Below are 24470 nucleotides of genomic sequence, written 5' to 3'. Positions count from 1 at the left end.
AAGATCATATCAGATGTTTGTGAGCCTGTGAAGAGACTTGCTTAATTAGGACAGAAAATATATGTTGAGAGAAATAACTTGGTGTAATGTAGCTGAAAATTCTGGACAGTCCTGAAAACCAGGCCTCATACTTCATATTTGATTTCATAGAAACAAAGTACCACTGAAAGTATTTTAGGAAAAGACCTTCATGACAGTAGTGGTGTTTAAGAAAGATTAATCTGGCAATAGTGTTCAATCCAGCAAACATTTTAAAAGTCACATTATGTACTCTAGTTTTGTGCTAAGCCACTGGAATATGAAGATGAAAAAGAAACTGGCCCTGCCCTGAAGGAACTTACAGTGTGTGGGGGAGAGGTGTGGGGTGAGAAACATGTTCATAGAGAGATATAACATAAAGAGATAAATTAAATATAAAGAATAAGTGCCAAATTGGAAATGAAGCGTTAATTCAGAGTAATTCCAACTGGGAGTTGAGGATGAGGATATAAACATAGGCTTCTCAGAGATGGTATTGTTTTAGTTGACTCTTGAATGAGGACTTTTAGTAGATGAAGAGAATGGGAAAGAAGGCTATTATACGTTGAAGGAACAGAATTAGCAAAACCACAGGGATGAAAGAGTGCTTTTTTTTTTATGTTGGTGAATGATAAATAATGTCATGTAAATGGTACAGAGACTTTCTTTGATGGAAAGTTAATTTGGCTATCTCTTATGTATGCTATACTAAGATGTTTGGGCTTATCCTGTTACTGCCAGAGAGCTATAAAGGGGTTTTTTTTGTTCTTTTTTTTTTTTTTTTTTTTTTGACAGGTTCTTGCTCTGTTTCCTAGGCTAGAGTGCAGTGGCCTCATTATAGTAATCATAGTTCACTAGAACCTCAGACTTCTGGGCTCAACCGATCTTCCTGCCTCAGCCTCCTGAGTAGCTGGGACACAGGTGTGTGCCACCATGCCCAGCTAATTTTTTTTACAACTATGATTCTGACAGTCGACTGTATCAGATATAGATTTAAGCAAGGATGTCAGAAGGCTATCTCAATAGTAACAGTGCTGGTAAGAGGTTTGGGGATCTGGACTAGAGTAGAGGCAGTAGAAATGCAAAAGTAGGATCAGATGTATTAAAATAGATGATTCAAATGAAAGTTTTATAGACTGGAAATTGGCTAGATGTGTTCAAAGAAAAAAAAAAAGGAATGAGTAAAGACTGACTCTGAGGATTTAAGTCTCCGAAAAAGTTGAGAGGAAAGAGCTGATCCAGAAATGGGTGAGGATGGTAAAAGAATGCTCTAAACTGAGATGTGTTGGTTTTGAGACAGTTTATTTGAGTTTATCATGTGAATGCTTTTTTTAGTGTGATTACTTTTTTTTTTTATTCACCCAGGTTACTTCTAGAAACATTTTATCCAAAATGCAACTCTGAGACCTAATGCATGAGCTTTAACAGTATTTTATATATTGACTTTTCTCTACCCAAACCTTTATTAGTGTGGCGGTAGGTGTTACAACCCAAATGCTTGCAGTTTGAAGTTAAATTCAATTTTGTCAGGGATACTTTTATTCTTCCCCTTTTAATTATAAGCTAGTAAGTGCTGGGCTAAGAAATAAGTATTTGTGTTAATATAAAAGGTGACAAGTTGTGTAGAATCTTTTTCAGAAATATTTTAATATATAGCAGCCCTCCCCCAATAATTCATGGGGGTTACATTCCAAGACTCCCAATGGATGCCTGAAACCTTGGATAGTTTTTTCAGGCCAAACCCTGTATATATTGTTTTTTAAATATAAAGTTTAATTTATAAATTAGGCACAATAAGAGTAACAATAATAAAATAGAACAATTATAACAATATACTATAATAAAAGTTATGTGAATGTGCCTTCTGCCTCTCAGAATATCTTAATGTACTGTATTCACCCTTCTTGTGATGATATGAAATAATAAAATGTCGACATGATGAGATGAAATGAAGTGAATGACATAGGCATTGTGATGTAGCATTAGGCTACTATTGACCTTCTGACAATACATCAGAAGGGGGATCATCTGCTTCGAGTGATCCTGGATCACAGTGCCTTGACGATGTGGGTGGTTGGATGTCAGGAGCAGACGATGTCGATGACAGGTAGCATGTACAGTGTGGATATGCCGAACAAAGGAATGACTCGTGTCCTGGGTAGGACAGAGCAGGATGGCGTGAGGTTTCATCACACTACTCAGAACAGCATGCAATTGAAAACGTATGAATTGTTTATTTCTGGAATTTTCCATTTAATATTTTAGCATTGAACTTGACCACAGTAACTGCAACTACGAAAAGCAAAACCACAGATAAGGGGGCACTACTGTAATGCTGCCATTTGTAGAATATTGTTACTACAAACAATACACATTCAGCAGGTTATTTATTTTAGTAAAATGATCCATCTGAGTATCAGGAATGAGTTGTTCTGAGTGGTTAGGTTTGCTTAGGGTTGGCTTTAGGGCTAAGTGATAGAATATAACTTTAATAATAGATGGAATTTTTTTCTCCTAAAATTTTTCCACTTATCTGACCTTTTTCCCATTTCTTAACATATTTTATTTTAGATTTGATTTATTATTTAATTTTTATTTTGACATAATTTCAGATTTATAGATAAATTGAAAAAATAGTTACACCACTTCGCACAGATTCACCAAATGTTAATGTTACCACATTTGCATTATCTCTATATTTATATACATTCACGTACATCCATTTACATATTATTTTTCTGAACCTTTTGAAAGTTGTAGACACACGTCCCTTTATCCCTAAAGGTTTTAGTGTATGGTTTCTTTGTTTTTTTTTTTTGAGAGAGTCTCACTCTGTTCCCCGGGCTAGAGTGCTATGGCGTCAGCCTAGTTCACAGCAACCTTGAACTCCTGGGCTCAGGTGATCCTTCTGCCTCAGCCTCCCGAGTAGCTGGGACTACAGGCATGCACCACCATGCCCAGCTAATTTTTTTGTACATATTTTAATTGTTTAGCTAAATTCTTTCTATTTTTAGTAGAGACGGAGTCTCGCTCTTGCTCAGGCTGGTCTTGAACTCCTGAGCTCAAACAATCCTCCCACCTCGGCCTCCCAGAGTGCTAGGATTACAGGCGTGAGCCACCGCGCCCGGCCATTAGTGTATGTTTTCTAAAAGCAAGGACATTGGGGGGGAAAAGCCACAGTACAAATTATCAAAATCAGGAAATTGAATAGATAGACACAATGTGGCATGCAATGGAATACTATTTGGCAATAAAAATGAAGGAAATACTAATAATATGTGCAACAATATGAATGGATTGTGAATATATTAAGTGAGAAAAGCCAGATTCAAAAGGTTACATACTATATAATTCCATTTATGTGATATTCTGAAAAAATGAGCCAAAAAGTCAGTAATTTTCAGTAGGGAGAGGATTGACTATAAAGGAGCATTACAAGGGAATTTTGGGAGTGTTTGAATTGTTTCATATCTTGATTGTGGTGGTTGTTACACAACTGTAATTTTATCAAAACTTATAAAACTATATACCAAAAAGTGAATTTTTCTGTATGTAGATGTTTAAAGTAGGGAAACAACCAGGAAATTGATATTGTTAGAGTGCTGTTAGTTTATCTGTGGTTCTTATTCAGATTTTTCCAATTGTTCTAATAATCCACAATGGGAAAAGAAAATCTCAGATCACAAGTTACATTTAGTTGTCATGTTTCTTTAGTTTCCTTTAATCTGAAACAATTCCTTAGTCTTTTTTTATATTTCATGAGCTTGACATTTTTTGTTAAGTACAGACTAGCAGTTTTATAGGATGATCCTCATTTGGGGTTAATCTCATGTTTTCATATGAGTAGATTTAGGTTTTGTGTTTTTGGCAAGGATACCTCAGAAGTGATGATGTGTTCTCAGTATATATATGGGGAGTCATAGAATCTTAAAGTGGTATCTGCCAGATTTCTCCACTATGAGATTACTGTTTTTCCATTTATAATTAATGACTGTCTTGTGGAAAAATATGTTGAGACCACGTAACTATCCTGCTATTTGTCAAACTTTGACTTGCTAATTTTAGCATCCTTTAATGATTCCTGTATCAATAGTTACCCTTAAATGGAATTTATTGGACAAAATTTAGCATGACGACCTAGGCCAATTATGCACATTGCTTCTTGGGATTCCTCACAGATAATGACGTAAGAATTAACTGTGCTGCTGAACTCTTCTGGATGTTGGAGAGTCTTTGAGGACCATTGAGGTGACCACCTAGGTACACATGACTATTTTCATTACCCCCTACCCTCAAGACTGTAGAGCTATTCATCTTTCTTATTCACTGGCCTTCTGCCTCTTCTCTTCACTATTAAGACGGTACCTACTCTTTGCTCCTGATATCATGACTGTTTAGTGTTGCTGCCTCTATTTTCTGTAACAACGGAGTTGGATTTTTTTGTTTTGATTTGATTTCTCATATGGATGGTCCAGAGCAAAAGTGTTGGGTTAATCTATCTAAAAAGAACTAGCCACAACAATGTGGGTTTTTTTCCCCTTTTCCTGTTTAAGAGTTATTCTTAATGCTTAACAATATCATCTATATATTCTTTGCCCTGATAGGGTGGAAAGGAGAAAGGAACTCCTAAGGAGCTCTGTGTTCTGCTAGTAATTACCTGTTAGCTCCCGTTGCCTTTTCATTCTTCAGACATTTTTGTAATACCCAAATACCACTCATCAAAATCAGGTAAAATAAAGGATCAGGAGGAAGGAAATTTTGGATATGGGCTAAATAGTCCGTATTCATCCTATTAGGTCGAGATGACTATTTTTCACTTTATAATTCAGTATGGAGTTTACCAGCAATTGTATTTCAGCCCAAGCACCTGTAGAAGAAAAATGCAATTTATAATGTCTTCAGTACAACAAACTTCCAGCAAAATGTTAGTAGGATTCCATGTTAAATAATGACATTTCAATAAAACACAATTTTTAAATAGGACCTCACATTGAATTAAACAGGTTTAGATAATCTGATATAGTATTTTATTTGAAGGAGGGTGGGACTTCATGACCTGGGGAATAGTTACTTGCAAATTATAAATTATAATTAAATATAAGTTTTTATTATATAATACATTTAATCTTGGCATTTGAAACATCTATGCTTTTAATAAAAACAAAGTTAAATATACACCTTGATTTTAGGGGTTTAATGTTGACTTTTCCCTTTCTTTATTTGATTCTCTCTCTCTCTTTTTTTTTTTTTTTTAAGAGATAGGGTCTTGCCCTGCTGGCCAGATGGGGGTGCAGTGGTATGATCATAGCTCACTGCAGCCTCAAACTCCTGGGCTCCCTCAATCCTCCTGCCTTCGCCTCCGAAGAAGCTAGCTAGGACTACAGGCACACGCCAGCACACCCAGCTAATTTTTTTAATTTTTTGAAGAAATGGAGCCTCCTGATGTTGCCCAGGCTGGTCTCAAACTCCTGGCCTAAAGCAATCCTCCTGCCTCAGCTTCCAAGTGTTAGGATTACAGACATGAGCCACCATGCCCAGCCTCGATTCTCTTACAGTAGCATTTATTGCCAGTTTCCTCATTTGTCATGCTTTATAGTCACTAATTCAACTTACCCTTCCCCCATTTTTTGATAGACATTAGAGCTCCAAAGTTCTTGAATCTCTGTCCCTTTGTTTGTAACATAGAATGCTTTTTCTTTTTTTAATTTTAGGGACCTTTACCATAAAATGATGATTACAAATGTAAAATTTCAAGTTAAACCTCATAAGAGATTTCTGCCCAAAAGGAACACTTTGGGGCACTGGCCTGTCAAGCTAACTAAAGGTGGACACACAAAGCACACAGATGTTAGCCACAGAGTTTTGGGCCTTAGAGTGACACAATACATTTTTTGTCCTTTGACATCTTTTAAAATGTAGTATCTAATACAAACCAAAAAAGTGAAACTTATATGTAGGTTTAAAACACAGTAGTAATTGTATCATAATAATTTCATACTTGTATGAAAAGTATTAGATAAACTCATATGTTGGAAATAATTTCTGGACCTAAAAATAAAAGTAACTCCCCAGTTAGAATGTGATAACTAATGGAATGAATGTATCGACTGCAGGTTTTAAAATATTAATGTTACAGACTAGGCGCAGTGGCTCAGTTTGTAATCCTAGCATTTTGGGAGGCTGAGTCAGGAGTATCGGTTGAAGTCAGAAGTTCGAGGCCAGCTGGGCAACATAGCAAGACTCCATCTCTGTGAAAAAATTAAAAATTTATACCCAGGTGTGGCACATGCCTGTAAGTCCTAGCTACTGGAGAGGCTGAGATGGAAGGATCCCACTAGCCCAGGAGTTTGAAGTTACAGTAAGACCCCATGTCTCTAAAATAAATAAATAAATAACATATTAATGTTACAAATGTAGTTGTAGGAAATAGAATCCAAATAATATGTAATTTGGATTTTCTGTATTTTGCCTTGCAGACAGCAATTTACACCTGTTGACTGGCAGATTTTTTTGGCAATTCTAAACTCATTTTCAATTGGATTATTGTTCCCCCACCCCCAAGTATATTAAAAAACCCACTGATATCTTAGGGTCTTCTAGCTGCTGTTTGAGGTGATACTGACAAGGAATAAACTCAAATCCTAAACCACTGATTAAATCTTGTTGTTTATGCTAAGTACTAAGCTACTTTTATTGAAGAAAAGAAAATCAAATCTGAGAAGAGGAGAAAGAGAAAGAACTATTTTTTAGGACCCAAACTTGGAGATCTGTGCCAACTAAACATTTACTATAGCTGAAAACTAATTATTTGAAAGAGAAAGTAATAATCATGGTTTAAGTTGTCATCAACTAAATGTAGACTGGAATTTTCTTGTGTCCATTGTCAACCTGTGTCAAAGAGTGAGAAACTAGACTGATAGTGAATATGATCTCCTGGGCAGCACTTAAAACATATATGAAATACTTTCCACCGAGATCCTCACATAATTTATTTATATACATGGGCATATGTTTTCCTTTACATATGTTTATGTCTGTATGTATATAAATCTTCAAATGAATAAATGCATAAATATATGTGGCATTCTAGCTTACAGAATTAGAAATATAATTCAGTTTACTCCCACAGAATAAGATTGAAGATAATGAGAACTGAATTAAAGCTTACTTTCTTTCACAGAATTCCTCAGAGAGAGAAGACTGTAATAATGGCGAACCCCCTAGGAAGATAATACCAGAGAAGAATTCACTTAGACAGGTATGAAATTCAGTCTTACTTAAAAAGCTACCAACAACAAAACAAAAGACAGGAAGCCCTTGTTTTGCCATCCTTTAATCACTGGAGCTTTAATTAAGACTACTTTAAAGTTAGTTTGGCCATATCCATCAGTTTCAATCAGGTGACATTATTTTCCAAAATATTTCAAAAACATCTAGGTGTACAAGCACAGGACAGCCAGTTGGTTACAAATAGTGAATACAAAATAAAAGAGTTCTTATTCAAGAAAAATAAATTTAGGCTAGTCCAAGTGCAGTGGTGTTTACAACTAATTAATCACAACCAGTTGTAGATTGCTTTGTTCCTTCTCCATTCCACTGCTTCACTTGACTAGCCTAAAAAAAAAAAACAGTAATAATGATAACTTTAAATGCTTCTTAAGTGCACATCGTAGAATAAATAGTTGATTTTAAACCTTATTTTCCTGTTAAGATTCTTCATACATTTTAAAAAAAATTAACAATCAAAACATACCTGCCTAATAATAGTTAGCTCCTTTTAGTCGGAACAATATTTTGTTTGCATTTTATCATCATTATTGATGATAACTTAAAAATATTTTTTGCTCACTGCTGTGCCCCCAAACTCCACAAGGTAACACAGTTTACTTGTGAAAGTTCAATGTCATGGTGCTCTCTTTTTAAAACTTAAAATATCCAAAAACACTGTCTGAAAATCTGTTCTCACTGCCTGTAGAAATTTCTAACATCTTCCTTACTCATTGGCAACAAAAACAAATTCTTACAGTGTTGCCAGAGAAAAAGTATGCCACCTGTTTATTTTTGGTATGAAATTGGATAAGATGAGCACCAACAGCAGTAAAAATAATATACTTGCATTTATGGCACTGTTCTTAATTTACTTGAATTTATGACATTGTTCTAGAAATAGAAGGAGAGATCTAATATTTGTTGAACACCCACCATGAATATACTTATTTAATCCTCACAGTAACCCTGTAAAGTTGGTAGATATGATGTGATTTCCAATTTATAGATGAAGAAAATGGAGATTTAAAGAGGTTAGATGGCTTGTCTGGCCAGTCAGTGATTTGAAACCTGGATTTCAGTGTTTCTACCTCTGCCTTCTGCCTCCAGTTTGCATTAACAGTGTTAATTTAGAGGGAAAGTGCTTGAAACCATGACACATTCATTTTTTATTTACTATATGATAAACGTTTTTTGGATGGGCACTTTTCCCTTTCTCATAAAAATAATTGTTTAGCAAATAGAACTGAGTCATTCCAGGAAGCTTTGTTTAAAAGAAAAAAAAAGAAATGATCAGTAATTGATGTTTAGACAGTTACAGTTTTAGCTGGAAATTCACACCTTATCTGTAAATTGAAATCAATAAAACAATATTGAATAAGATAAATTTAGAAGTTGAAACACTCTGCCCACTATACTGAAACAACTGTCAGAAAACAATGACACGACAAAAAGTTTTGGCAACTTTATTTAAGCTAACAAACGAATTTTCACTCTGCAAAGTTATAAATTAATTTTAATAGGCTGATCCAGATGGTCCATTTGGAAAATGGATAGGCTGATCTGTTGAAAATTAAACTAAATTTATCTCTCTCATACTTCAAACTGAAGCAAGAGAGAGAATCGTGCCTATTAAGTCCAACACATACAGATGGACCAGCAGGTCACACATGGGACTAATCTGATTCATTTTAAAAATAAATGCATACATTATTGAATCATTTTCCACTTGCAAGATCTGTTGTGTGTAGTTTTTGAAAGAGATTTAATGTTTTTTTCATTGCTATTTTAGCAGGTTCTCTTTGCCCCCTCCACTTTAACAACCTTTTTTTTCTCCGAGTGCTCCAAAATGATTTTTCTAATATCTGTCATTCAGTGTTGAGATCCAAGCTCTGGAGATTAATTAGGTCATGAGGCATTCCCCCCTCCCTTCTTTGTAAAGGGTTTTATCTCCATTCTCTTTGTGAAGAGCATGAACTCAATGTTCTTGGAAAGAGAAATGGCCTTTAGAAACAGGGAAGTAGGAGATCCTCCTGGGGCCCTCAGAGTCTTTTAGCTTCTGGGTGTTTTAACAGCCCCATGAATGCAGATTTGTAAATTTATTGCAGTGCCATCTGGTTTTTTGCTCGAACCAGATTACTGTTGGCTTGTGTCTGTCTATTGTGGTGGTCACTCCCTAGGAGCTTGCCCTCTCAATCTTAGGGAGGAGTGATGAATAGCAGGGGTCAATAGAATTGAGTCACAGGGCAGCTGTCCAGGGCTGCCCTGAACTTGATTACCCCACTGCTGATTTTTTTAAAAGTAGGACATAATATATAAGCTGTTTAGATGCCCTCTTTTATCTATTGCATATGACAATAATGAAGTGCCATTTGTGTTTTGTTTTTGTTTTTTTCACTGTAGTCAAGTTCTATAGACAAAAAGATGTCAAGGCCACCTTATACCTAGGGTTGATATAAGCAGGATTTGCATCACATGCGCCAGTCTCTCAACTTTACATCCTTTTGCAGATATTTCTAATGAGATTTCAGGAACTCTTTTACCATTGATTATAAAAAGCTCAGTTACGTTCTTTCAATTTAGTGTTGATTTAAACTAAGTTTACAGTTCATGTATATTATTCTAAAGTAGAGTTTTGCCTTTGTTGATAGGACATGACTACTACATGTTAATTTGGAGAGCAATTTAAATATTATAAGAGGAGCTAAAGAAAGGGTTATCACTGTAATTCTTACAGACATTGAAAGAATAATAAGGGAATATTATTATATATATGTCCTATAAACAGCATTTTCACCAATATATTTTCTCATGCCAATTATGATATGGATAGACAAATTCTTTAAAAAATACAATGTACCAAACTAACACAAGGTGAAACAAAATTTAAATAGCTCTATTAAAGAAATTTAATTAATTATCAGAAGGTCTAAATGGTTTCACTGGTGAATTCAACAAAAATTTAAGGAAGAAATGATACTGATTTTATACAAACCCTTTCAGAAAATAGAGAAGGAAAGAACCCTTCTTGACCTGTATTATAAGACCACCACTGCAATAATTCCAAAACTGGATGAAGACATTACCAGTAAAAGAACTATTGAAGGAAAAAGTCGAGAGACACTACTCCCTGTGTCACCAAGTCATTTTGTATTCCTGCTTTTCCATTTCATCTCCAACAACTGAAGGTGGGGGAGTTGGAGGGGAAGGTAAAGCAGTGTATCCTTGTAAAGAAAGTTTATTTTCTTAGCTTTAGCGTAATCTTTTCATCTCTTGGCATTAGGTAAAGTATGAAGTTTTATTTAAAGGATGTACAAAGTAGCTACAATTTTCTCTTTTACTTTTACTTCTAAAATATGAAACCAAGGAAACCATAACCATTGTTTTCATAGCTTTTATTCATATCTACAATCAAGGGCAAAGACATGAGAGAATACATGAAAGTACTTGTTACTTTTTGAAAGTGTAGCATTACAACATGCAACTCTTCTTTGCTTCACTTTGGTGCTAATAGGATCTGTCAGCCCTGCCTTTCTCTGTAATTGAGTAAATTGTGACCGCTGTCTAATCCTTCTCCCATCCCCCATTCCCTTTGTGTATGTGTCCACTTACCATCCTGAGAACGTGGGCAGTGATAAATAAAGCATTGAGTAGGGCTCTCTCAACTCTTTGAAAGCAGCATGATGCCAGCCCTCTAGTTATATTTCTTTAAGTATTTACGTTTTTCTGTATTCTCTCTCTTGTGTAGCTGGAACCCTGGGGATGCAAAGCCATGAGAGAGGCCAAGAAGCTAACAAAGTAGCTGTCTCCCTTGTTAGGTTGTTCCTTTATTCTTTAAAAACAAGATAAAAACCATCTGGCTTAGGGCATTACATTTTCCTCCCCCATGCACCTCTATAGATGGAGACTTCACCTGCAGTGAGGGTTTACATTGATTAGGGAGGGAGCAGTAATTCAAGCTTCCATCCTCTTCAAGGATACTTTGCAGTCTTTAAAGGTGCTGACCCACTGAGTTAAACTGTCAAGGGAGGATAAAAAAGTATCTTCATCCCAGGAGGTAACAGCTGCCAGGTTTTCAACACCTTGCACGCTGCTGGAAAAATGTCACAATTGTCAGCTGAAAGAAAAATGACTCTGTTGTCATCTTCTGTTAATGACTGGGCCTTATAAAAGGAACTATATAAGCCTTTTAGAAGGAATGCTGTTTTCCTTGCCTACAATGCCCCCCTCCCCTCAAAAATTCCTACGCTGTTCTAAACATTGCCTTGGAGTAGATCTACAAAAAAGCAGCAGTGAAGGACTCAAAGTTAAAACAGTCAGGATAAGTATAGAAGTCTGATGGGCACAGCTCCTTTATACAGTTGAATGAGTAGGAGGAGAAAGCACATCACTGACACAGAAAATGACATTATAGTGTGTGTTAACAAAACAACAACAACAACAAAAAAGTCATTCTTAAGCCAGTGAACTGAGAGAAAACATACTGTATTTCCATTCTTTGGAGAACAATTTATTTTCAAGCAGCATCCAGATGGGTAAATACCAAGACATTTCTTTTTTCAAGACAGCCACTTCTTTTCTTCCTTTAAAAAAAGAAAAAGCTCACAGAATTTACTTGCTTTAATAGCTCTGTAATGTTCGCATATGATGGCATTCCCTTCTTTCTGATTTGATTGATGAGAGTAGAACGTTTAATGAAGTCCCTGATATCAGGCAGGCAGGATTTTTTCCCTATTTGTTTTAGGTTAGTCATTTTAATTGTATTGAGTAATTAGAAGGTACACACAGCCAAGGGAGCTTTGTTCTGATAATTGCTCAAGAAAACCCATTCCCTATCTGCCATTGCTTTGTGTTAAGACACTTCTCCCTCTAGTGGCAATAGTAAGCACTTTGGCTTGGCAGTAGGCAAGGTGTAATTGCAATATGACAAACTATGCTTAAGGGACTATCTTGTAAATGCTTTCGTTGGGAGGTTGGCATTATTTCATTATATATGTGAGGTTTTTTTACCCTATGAAACTTCCTACTTCTCTTCCCCACCCCCCCCCCCCGAAGTGCTTTGGGCTTTGCATGGAAAAAAATTGCCTGCGATGTTTATTAAAAAAAAAAAAAAAAATCACAGTGCATTCTGGGTAATGTTTTGCAGCTTGACTTAATTTTAGTCATCTGTTTTAATTACCTATTTATAAAAATGTTTTTGCATTTGTAGACATTATTTAATACTTTGGAAGAAGTACCTCATTTGAAATAAATAAATAAATAAATTGTACTTATTTTAAATAGTCCATGTAAAAGACCTTAAAGGTAATTAATGTAGGTCTCTTAAGTAAGACAAAAGTGATCTTTCCAAGTTTGATGAAGTGATGTGTTTATATAACTTCTCACTTCTGCTGAATCCTTTAGAGTCTAATAGCATTTTTTTTAAAAAAAAACATGGTTTGGCAATTTGTGCCTAGCTACAAAAACCCTTCTTCCAAAAGGAGCAATTTAATAACCAGCTTTCTTAAAATTACTTTGAGGAAGGAAGGCTGTATAGGGGGTTGGTGCTTTGTTTTATTTTTATTTCAATGTAATCATTCTTTGATAAATTGTATAATCACTGACTTAGTAGAAAAAATATTATTGAACTCCTGGGTTGCAATGACCATAAAAAGTATATTTTCATATAGAGAGTTGAGATACTGTGAATAAATTATAAAGGAAACAGTTTTTATGCTGGTCAAAATCCATATGGGCCCAATTCATTTTGTGTTCAGTGCTTAATCTGGATGTACCATTAAAAAAAGAGAGAGAGAGAGAAAAAGCCTATTGTGCCCAGCTGCATGAATCTTAAAAAAAATCTGCCCAAAGAACAACATGGAATGAAATTGGATACAGCTTTGCGGCTATTGAGCGAGGTTCGGTAGCATCTGTGTGGCATTTTTAAAGCCCAGTTCCAGCTTCCATTAGAGTCGCTTTTTAGTTTGCTTTTTCTATATCATATTCTTGCTTGGGACATGATTTGATGTTACCATATATTGGAAGGTCCCTATCCCCCTAACCCCCACCCCCAATCACTAGCCATTTTCATTATACTATATCTTGTTCTGCTGTAGGGCTGCTGAACAGATTTCTTAAGCAGCTTTTTGCAAGGTTAAAAGAATGCAGCCTGGTAACAAGTTTGTGTCATTTTAAATATATACCTTCTAGTAAATAAGGGGAACCCTGGCAATCAATCCCTTTTAGTGTGTTATATGTTTCACCTGACAACTAAACCTTCTATTGATTAGCCATTACTTTGTTAGATAATCCTATGTCATTGAATCCATTGTAAAAAATTAAACTCTTTAAAATGTTTTTTACCCTAGCAGCAGTGTGAAAATTGAAAACTTGTTCAGAATTACAGCCTGCTTTCACAAAGAAGGTAGTTTTCAGCAAGGCATCTCACTGGTTTATGCTTATGTGCTTTATATGCAATATAAAAACGTATTAAAGTACTCCAACGCAAAACTCTCTGCCTCTGGTTCAGCAATGAAGCTACCTTTTCAAATGTTGCATGGGGATAGAACCTATCTTGCTTGTGGCTATTATATTCACTAGTTTGATTTCAAGCTGGAAGAAATTTTATAATAGGAAAATATTGAATGTTTTAGCATTTATTCCTCAGTGGTCAAACAACTGTGACAAGTTTTAGTTTACCAATTTATGTTACTTCCTTGGGAGATAAGCAAGGTCATATACCCATTTTACAGATGGAATGTCTAGAAAATAAAAGCCTTTAGGTAGCCCTACTCTAGAAACTCCCCTAGGCCTGGCACAGGTTTTCTGAATCTATCTAATGTTCCCCTAAATGTTATATTTATTCATGGAGGGGAAAGAGAAAAATTTTGAAGGAAAACAAATTAGTTTTCCTACTTTTCATAACTTAATTTTTTTAGAAAAATAGCATTATATTTTTGTTAATTGATTGGATGAACCTCTATAATACTTTTTCCTCTAAAATGTTAACTGCATATGCTTTTTATTTTATATTGAACATTTTCATACAATGAATTATCCAGGTATTAACTGTGTAAGTCAATGAATTTTTGATAAATCTATTCCCCCCACCTGTTTAACCACCACTCAAATCAAGCTGTAGAACATTTTCATTATCTAAGAAAGTTCTCTTGATCCCTTTCCTACTCAATTTCCCCATCCCCAATGAATCAAACACTGATCAGCTTACTATTACTATAGATTAGTTTTGCTTTTTCTAGAATTTCATGTGATGGAATGATATATATTTGGGGTCTGACTGTCACTCAGCATAATGTTTATGAGATTTGCCTATGTTGCTATGTATATCAGTACTTTATTCTCTTATATTGTTTTATTCCGCTGAATAACTGTACTCCAGTTTGTTTTCTTTTCTCTTTTTGGTGGCTATCTTATCTGTTACCATCTTTTTTTTTTTTTTTTTTTTGAGACAGAGTCTCGCTCTGTTGCCCTGGCTAGAGTGAGTGCCGTGGCGTCAGCCTAGCTCACAGCAACCTCAAACTCCTGGGCTCAAGCAATCCTACTGCCTCAGCCTCCCGAGTAGCTGGGACTACAGGCATGCGCCACCATGCCCGGCTAATTTTTTCTATATATATATATATATATATATATATTAGTTGGTCAGATAATTTCTGTGTATTTTTAGTAGAGACGGGGTCTCACTCTTGCTCAGGCTGGTCTCGAACTCCTGAGGTCAAACAATCCACCCGCCTCAGCCTCCCAGAGTGCTAGGATTACAGGCGTGAGCCACCGCGCCCGGCGTGTTACCATCTTTATAAATGAAATTACTATGAGTTTTCTTATATAAAGGGTTTGGTTAGCATTAGCTTACAGCTCATTAAATATTCAGATATTTTCTTTTGTAAAGTATCTGTCTTAAGTTTTTAGGCATTTAAAAAATTGCTTTGTCTTTATTCCTATTATTATTATTTATTTATTTATTTATTTATTTATTTATTTATTTATTTATTTATTTTAATTTAGAATCAAGCTTTCTCTCTATTGCACAGGCTGGAGTGCAGTGCTGTGATCATAGCTCACTGCAGCCCTGAACTCCTAGGCTCAAGTGATCCTCCTGCCTCAGCCTCCCAAAGTGCTTGGATTATAGGCATGAGCCAATGCACCCAGCCAGTTATAGTATTTAAGTCTATGGTCCACTTCAAATTAATTCTTATGTATGCTCTTAAGTAGAGTTTAGGATTCATTATTTTAACCACAGATTTATTCAGTTGTTTCACCATTGTTGAGAAGACTTTTCTTTCCCCCCATTGAATTACATAGGTTCATTTGTCAAAAACCAGTGGACTGTAGACAGTAGTCTGTGTGAACCTCCTGTATAAAAAAATATTGCTGCTGGATGCAGAGCAGTGGGTGATGGTGGCTGAGTTGCTGACCTACCCCTATTTCACATCCTGGTAACCAAGGTGGATGAGACAACTGATAGTTGTCTATCCTTGTACCAAATACCCATGCTGTCTTGGTGATTATAGTTTTATATGTCTTGAAATCAGGTAGTATGAGTCCTCCAGATTTGTTTTTATTTTGATTTTGTTTTGGCTATTCTAGATTCTTTGTATTTCTATATAGTTAATAAATTTAGAATCAACCTAGCAATTTCTATTAAAAACTCTGTGAGGTTTTGATCTGGATTTTATTGAAACTATGTATCCATTTGAGTAGAATTAGCATCTTAACATTAAGTCTTCCAGTCATTAAACATGGTATGTATGTCTCCATTTATTTATGTCTTTTTAATTTTTTCTAAGCAATGTGTTTTAGTTATTAATGTATATTTCTTGCACATATTAAGTTTATTCCCCGGTAGTCAATGTTTTTAAATGCTATTGTAAATTTTTTTCATTCTCATTATTTATTGCTAGAATAGAGAAATCCAATTGATTTTTGACTGTTGACCTTGTTTTCTGTCATTTATAGATAAAAACAATTTCTTCTTTTCCAACTTATTTGCCTTTTGTTTTTTTTTCTTGCTGTGTTTTAATGGCCATGACCTCCAATACAATGTTGAATGGATGTAGTAAGAATATATCTTCACCTTGTTCCCAATTTTAGAGGGACTGTATTAAGTCTTGCATGGTTAAGTATGATAGTCGAAAGTTTTTTAGATGCCCTTTATGAAGTTTTCTTTTATTCATAGCTTGGTGAGGCTTTCTTAAAAAAATAAGTGGTTAACTTAGGCAGATGCTCTTTTTTTAGGTGAGATTTATCATAAAGGTTTTTATCTGCTTTATTCTGTTAATATGGTAAATTCCATATGAAATTTACCTAACTTAAAATATCATAGAATTCACCCACCAGTGAAGCCATTTGGAGCTGGAGTTTTCTTTGTGGAAAGTTTTTTTAACTTATCATTTAAATTTATGTAAGAAGATTTTTTATAGCAATTTCAATTTCTTTAATCCATTTAGAGCTATTCAGATTTTCTGTTTCACATTGTGCCAGTTTTGGTAATTTATATCGTTGAAGAAATGTTTCCTATTTATTCAACAGGTTGTAATCTGTTAATATCTTTTAATACTGAAATTGTTTCATATTGAGCTAATGAAAGCCTTTTCTTAGGCTGTCTTCTGTGCCCCATTGACATATCTCCATCCTCTTGAGTATTTATAAGTTCATTATATTTTCCCTGGTCAGTCCTGGAATCAGCCATTTCCAGGGATCTATGGCTCCCTTTAGAGCAGAATGGTATTTAGAAGCCAAGATTCAAACACTAACTTTTCTTTTATATATATATATATTTTTTTTTTATTATTTATTTTACTTTTTTAACCATGAGTTCACACTGATACCTCCAATTCCAATTCAAAAATACAGGGTTTGTTCTAAATTTCTCCCTTTCTGTATTTGTAATTTCCTTTTCTAACATAAGAAACCTGGCTTGAGATTTTTTTTTTTTTCCTTTCAGCACTTTAAATGAGTTGAACCTGTCATTCCCTTGTCTTCTTCTAGCCTTAATTGTTTATGGTAAAAAACCTGCTGTTATTTATATTGTTGCTCCCAGGTATATAACATGTCTTTTTTCTTTGGCTACTTTCAATGTTTTGTCTTTGTCACTGATTTTCAACAGTTTTGACTTTGATTGGGCTAGGTGTTGTTTTCTTTGTATGTAATCTACCTGGGATTTGCTAATCCTAGCTCAGAAAGCCAATGGTTTTCACTAAATTGGGGAAATATTTAGTTACTATTTTTATAACTTCTTTGGTGCCCCATTCTCTTCTCTCCTCAGACTCCAACTACACATATACTAGATAACCCAAAATTCTGTCACAGATGACTGAGACCCTTCTTTGTTTTTTCTTTTTCTTTTTTTCTCTCTGTTCTTCAGTTTATATGGTTTCAGCTGATGTCTTCAAATTCATTTACCTTTTCTTCTGCCACCTTCAATCTGCTTTTAAGCCCATCCAGTGAATTTTTAATTTCAGATAATGTATTTTTCAATTCTAGAATCTCTATTTGATTCATTTTAGGTTTTCATTTTTCTGGTGAAATTTTTCATATGTTTATTTATTGTGATCATATCTTTTATTTAAGTCATTGGACACATTATAGCTTCTTTAGAGCTAGAATATATGCTAATTCCTACAATAGGTCTTTTCAGGGTTAGTTTTTTTTTTTTTTTTTTTGAGACAGAGTCTCACTTTGTTGCCCGGGCTAGAGTGAGTGCCGTGGCGTCAGCCTAGCTCACAGCAACCTCACAGTCCTGGGCTTAAGCGATCCTACTGCCTCAGCCTCCCGAGTAGCTGGGACTACAGGCATGTGCCACCATGCCCGGCTATTTTTTTTTTTGCTATATATATTTTTAGTTGGCCAGATAATTTCTTTCTAGTTTTAGTAGAGACGGGGTCTCACTCAGGCTGATCTCGAACTCCTGACCTCGAGCGATCCACCCGCCTCGGCCTCCCAGAGTGCTAGGATTACAGGCGTGAGCCACCGCGCCCGGCCAGGGTTAGTTTTTGATTCCTTTTTCTCTTAACTATGGATCCCATTTATCTTCTTTTGCTCGTATCCACTAATTTTTGATTATGTAGAGGACATTATAAAGGGCACATTGCAGAAACTCTGAATTCTTTTATCCTCCTCTGATTAAATTACTGTGTGATCACTGTTGTCTTGTGTAGGATTGGTTTTACCTTTGTTAAGGTCAGGTGTGTTTTGATTTTGCCCTTAGTCCTAAAGCAGATCCTTTATTCCTAAAACATACTTTTTAATCTCAATTTAAGGTCTTTTTGAGTTTTCAGTGGAAAGCCTGAGATGCTTTTTACGCCTCTCTAACTTGGTAGGAATCAAATTCTAAACTCTGTCTCCCCTCAGGAGCAGCAGCTGGAATCTCTGCTCAGGTCTTTCAACCTTCCAGCTGTTGCTTTCCATTGGAATCCCTGGAGTCTCCCCTTCATGTATATAGTTTGCAGGGTTAGCCAAGGATTTGACAAAAATTTATATGTATTTTTTTTAGGCTTCCTCCTTCCTCTGTGGTTCTAATTTCTGGGATTTCTCTTCTCAGTTCCTTGCTATGTTAAGCCAAAAGACTGTGGCTTTCTAATTGAATTCTGGTCACCCTGCACCAAGTGGACTGGCAAGTGCCTTTGGGGGAAAAGCACATAAACACATATCTCACCCAGTGTGGTTCTCTTCTTTCAAGATCAGTCTGCATCCACCCCTACAACCCCCCGCCAGTTTCTGCCTACTTTAAAGTCAGTCTTTACGTAAGACCACTTATGATCAGCATTAATTTTCACTTATGCCTTTACATAGTTTTTAAGTGTTTTTATGGTTTATAATTGTTATCTGCTGGAAAATTAATCTGATACAAACATATCTACATATCTACCATTACTGGAACCAGAATTCTTTGATTAAAGTTTTATTTTATTCAGTAAATACTGATTACTTCATAAATATCTTCTAAAAACAGTAAAGTTCATTTTTTAAAAAAGGTTGTTTTTTATGTGCATGAATAGTAAGTGTTTGTGGAATTAGTCATTACAAAAGAAATGTTGAACCCTGAGCCCAGAATTTACGTGTACCAATTGTTTATATGCTAATTTCAAATGCTCCAATTTATTTTTAATATATGTTTTGAGGGCCAGGCGCCATGGCTCAAGCCTGTAATCATAGCTATTCAGTAGGCTGAAGCAGGAGGATTGCTGGAGCCCAGGAGTTCAAGGCTGCAGTGAGCTATGATCATGCCACTGCATTCCAGCCTGGGTGACAGAGCAAGACCCCATTTAAAAAAAAAAAAAAATTCTATTTGTGTGTTTATTTTGAGAAATAGAATAGAATTTGAAAACTGTGTATGGCAGTATTTCAATATTTTAAAAAACTGTTTCCAAAAAATTCTCTTTACAGACTTACAACAGCTGTGCCAGACTCTGCTTAAACCAAGAAACAGTATGTCTAGCAAGCACTGCTATGAAGACTGAAAATTGTGTGGCCAAAGTAAGTAATATTACTCATCAGTATATATCACGTCATAACAGTGCTATCTCTGTAGGCATCTTTACTCGGTATTGCTATTAAAGACTTAAAGGATTATGGATTTAAGAAAATAATATAGGCTGGCCATGGTGGCTTATGCCTATAATTCCAGCACTTTAGGAGGCCAAGGTAGGAGGATTGCTTGAGCACAGGTCAGGGGTTATCTGGTGAGGGCTTCCTCTCTGCTTCATAGATTGTGCCTTCTCGCTGCATGCCCACATGATGGAAAGGACTAGCTAGCTCTCTGGGGTCTCGTTTTAAGGGCACTAAGCCCATCCATGAGGGCTCTGCTTAAATAAAATTTACGAAATTTTATTTCTTAAAACATACAGTAGTCTCTGGGCCTACTTTGCCAACTGAAAATACATCATATAAAATATAACCACTGAAATGATCTATGTAGGAAATGTCAGAATTTATTTAAAATTGTGGTTTAAAAGGTAAAGTTCATCAGTTAAGTGTCTCTTACACGTCTTAATAATTTCCTACAAAATGTGAGTATAATACATTATATATATTTTTTTTCTCAGTCATTTTTCTTACAACTACCAAGTGCTAATTAACCCTATTTCATATCCAGCATTTGTATATAGAAACAAGTATGATTACTTGGTCCTTTAAAAATAATCTCGTAAAAATAAAAAATAAAACCACTCTTCCTCCTTTTTGGCCATGCTGCTCTCAGTTTCATCACAAGTGGGTATCTTCTGGCTAAACAAGGTAAAATCTTAACATGAGCACCAATCCAAGGACAGGGTGACAATTTTAATGAGTTTCATTGAGAGCTGGCCAAGTGAGCATCTGTTCCTTTTGTTTTCTCCATACTTTGTAAGCCAGGATCTCTAAAACTGCATAGTTAGGTTGGTGTGTGTCTGTATGATGTGGGGTTTATTTTTTTTTTCCCTCCCACCTACTTTAGTAGTACATGGTTAGAAATCTTCTGGCATCTGGCATAATGATATAATTTTCTCCATGTTCTTGGGTAAGGAAATAAGTTTGCTCATTGCTGCTCATCAGTGTGTTTCACTTGCTCCTAGATGGTGACCCTCTCATTTCATTCTTGCTTATTTTAACATTACTCTGACACCTATATCCTTTCTTCGTCCCCTTAAATACTCTAATAATAATTTCTATTATTTCTTATTGGAACCTAACTAACTTCCTGGTTCCTTTTATTGGCCCATGTCCTGTCTTCTGATTCATTGCTTCAGATTTGAACCAAATAATCAGTTGATCCATAGCAAATAAAAACACGTAGTTGACAAAATTTCTTTATTGCAGCAGCCTCCAGTGAAGTACTCAGAGCATAAGACTAGTGAAAGTTTTCTCTTTTTTATTTACACGTTGTTATGTGTGTCTCATGATTCTGTAATGTTTCTATTGGCCTCATTTATTGCTTGACCTCTGAGTGGAATAACTTACTATTATTTTTGTAGGTCTACAAACTTGTCCCTATTTCCTGACCTTCGCCTTTAGCCCTTAACTGAATACTTTCATCTGCTACATTGATATGGCTGAAATGTTTTCTGAACAAGTATCTGTTATTGATTCAGGTTGTCCTGCAATGTAGCCTGAATATCCAACTGTTTCCATGTGAGAACAACTGTAATATAGTGGTATCAACCAATTTTATCCTCTAGTTGAAAGCAACTAAATTCTGATAAGAGTAACTTTGGTAGGAGATACTAATTATAATCCAAAAATTATTGAATACTGTTCATGCAGAGTTTTAGAGAAAACATTAATACCAGTTATTTCCCTAAAAGCAGCAATTGTTATGTTCAGACCCCTGTAGTACCTTGTACATGACTCTTCTTTGCCAGAAATACCTTAGTCTTACAATAGGTCTATAAAAAGGGTACTTATTATGGTTCTTTTTAGAATAAAAGGAAACAAAGGTATAAGACAAATTGCAGCTACCTTAGGGGGCCTATCCTAGGTCTTTTGAATGTTTAACTTGAAGGAAGAGGCCTAAGAAAAGATTTAAAAATAAAAATTGGGAAGGGGTCAGTTTATCAGTATAACTTAATTCAAGTAATATTTGGAAACATTAAAATGTCTTTTATTTTTTTCAAAATCCTTTCTCCTGAAGTTCACAAGATTTGTGTTTGGAACATTATGAGCTCTGTATTTGTTATAGCTTTAAAAGGACAGTCATTATTAACTGTCAACTTAGTCTTTAAAATCCATAATCGCATTGTACCTAATAGTCAACCTTCATGATGATTTTTAATTGGTAAAGAAAACTAACTGGAAAACTGAAGAGCATTAATTTTTTATGTTATCTTTTTATTGACGTTATTGAAATATTACTGACAATTTTTGTTTTAGGCTTTTCCCTACTTTACCCTTACCTATAGCCACAAACATATGCACAAACACATAGAGTTAAAATTGAGTTATTAGAATACATCTATCTAGATTTCTGGCCCTGATGGGAGAAGTTTTGCTTCTTTATGTTTGGAAAATAAATCCCTTCAGTAGTCCTTTGTAGATGTTCTGTATTTTAGTTGTTGTTGTTTTTTGTTATTGTTTTTTACTTGAGTCTAATAATCTGTTTGAAACTGACTGAGACAGAAAAATGTGATGTTCCTTCCCACTCACTCCAGATTTTGATAGAAGACTTGTTTTATTTATTTCCAAAATTATATCCGCAGGAAACAAGCTGTTTAAATTCAGATTATGCTGAAGCAAAATGGTCCTGGTATGAGAAGCAACGTGCTGTTTTACGAGCACAGAGTCCCTTTTCTCATAACTGATTGATAGTAAATATTTTCCTGAAGAATTATTGCTAACCATGAACAGTGCAACTGTTTCACTTTTTTTCTGTGCTACTTGCTGTACCAGCCATTGTCGGTAATTAAGATCTACAATTCACAATGCAGACGTTTGCACTTCCTCTGGGTCTGCGCTATTTATAAGGCATTTCAGCTGTTCAGAGTTTCTTTTGAGTTTTAAACTACATGTTAACAGGCTTCTTTAATATACTGTTCCACAAGTAGCATGTCAGATGGTCCGTTCTTCTCACAAGCGCCTTTGTCAGGTCTAACCATTAGCTTTGTAGAGAACATAGTAAGATTTTACCATCATTGAGGCCAATGTAGTTGGAAAAACTTTAGAATATAACATGTTACAAATTAGGCTTATTCTGTTTCAAAAAGGCAGAAATGAAGTTCAGAAGTAATATATGTTTTAAAGTCTTTAAATATTCATATGAGTTTAATGTGTTAATTGGACATTGAACTCACACAGGTTCTGAGAAATAAACAGTAAAGTGACTTTCCCAAGGTCACTTTGGAATTAGTAAGAGAAGCAGGGGCCCCTCTTATAGGCAAGAGTTTGTGTATTTGTCAAATTAAAGATGTAAGAATACATTTTCCCTAGAGGTACATGCTATTTCAGAATACAGAGGTGGGGCACCAAAAGGGATCAAATTGACTACACATTTGTTGTGTAATCAGCTTTAGGAACCCTGAGCATATGCCATTGGTGAGGAAAATGTAAGCAGGAATCTTGGTCTATGTTAAAATTAGTAAAATTCACACCATTTTCAACCAAGAAGAGAGTTAATTAAAAAAAAAAAGTCCAGACCCCACCCCAGAATCTTCATGAATTAACACCTTTGAATAAGAGTAACTGCTTCTGCAGTCTCCTCACTACTCGCATTCATTGTTAAACATACAGGAAAGAGACATAAGAAACAGAAAACTGTCGTCAACATGTGTTTAAAACTTTGCCCCAAATGGGGATCAGACTGGCTGTTTTTAAGCCTGAAGTCCAACTGCATTGATTGTGCACATTGGCCACCAGCATCTTCCAACAGAGCAGATCTGTAGAGAAAGGCGGGGCACAAGTTTCAGTGCTGATTTTTGATGGCCCTTAAATATAGATAGAGCTTATAACAAAGCCATTCCAAGGCAGTTTTATTGGACAAAACCTAAAACTTTCTGTAATTCTTTTGAACTACAGTGTTTCTGTAAACTCTTCCTGGATGAACTCTTTATGAACCTTTTTTTTAGATAGCAGCAAGCAGTTCAGCTGTTGGGAATCACTGATATATCTGACTGAGGCGCTTCAAGATGCTAGAACCTATTCACATTTCTATCTAGCCAGGGAGCTAATAAGATCAAGTTTGTCTTTGTGGATTGATCAAGATTAGCATGAGATGAGCCCAGTCAGTGTCCTCCTCAGTGAAAAAGGAAAGGTTAGGGGGAAATGGGGTGAAAGAAGAAGTTCTTCATCAAGAATGACTGCAGTATTGCCTGCTGATGCATGTCAGATCACCCGCACAGAGAGATCACATGGCTTCTCCAAAAGTCAAACGATCAATTCGCCTCGTTTTGGCTCTGTACTTAATGCACAAACAGTGCGATCTGCGGGGCTGTAATTGCATTGTTAGGGCCAAGGAACAAGCCTGTGCCTTTTCAGCAGACAGCTGGCAGGGAGAGAGGCATGTTGTTAGGAAAGAGAGAGGCAAGGCAAATAAAATTACTGCTAACGCTCAGAGATCGGCAGGAGTCCTACTTGCCTAATCTTACCGGTGGGAGCAAGCGGCTGTTGTAATCCAATTATAGCAGCATAAGCAATTTGTTAGACACTCCGCATAATGTAACAATTTCCCAATAAACTCTGACTTGTAATAACGTCGGCAAGAGTCCGCATAAATCTGCCCGAAT

At 35.5% G+C, this 24470-nt stretch overlaps 1 protein-coding gene across 9 annotated transcripts in view; it reads left to right on the top strand.

Moving 5' to 3' along the window:
- Positions 1–24470, top strand: part of BTRC (beta-transducin repeat containing E3 ubiquitin protein ligase) — a 161705-nt gene that overhangs the window by 72600 nt on the left and 64635 nt on the right. For 6 of the 9 annotated variants that reach the window (XR_006739261.1, XR_006739262.1, XR_006739263.1 and 3 more), the window contains 2 exons: positions 7199–7276; positions 19666–19755. Coding sequence is in view for 5 of the 9 variants with exons in the window: in XM_045568584.1 (XP_045424540.1) it covers positions 7199–7276; positions 19666–19755 (168 nt within the window). In the remaining 4 variants the exon portion in view is untranslated. Of the gene's footprint in view, positions 1–7198; positions 7277–19665; positions 19756–24470 lie in introns of those variants that run through there. The other 3 variants (XM_045568588.1, XM_045568585.1, XM_045568589.1) reach the window with 2 other exon arrangements.

Source organism: Lemur catta, chromosome 14 (genome assembly GCF_020740605.2).
Source record: "Lemur catta isolate mLemCat1 chromosome 14, mLemCat1.pri, whole genome shotgun sequence".
NCBI classification, from domain to species: domain Eukaryota; kingdom Metazoa; phylum Chordata; class Mammalia; order Primates; family Lemuridae; genus Lemur; species Lemur catta.
Note: the sequence above shows the minus strand (reverse complement) of the source record. Positions and strands in the feature narration are given on the sequence as shown.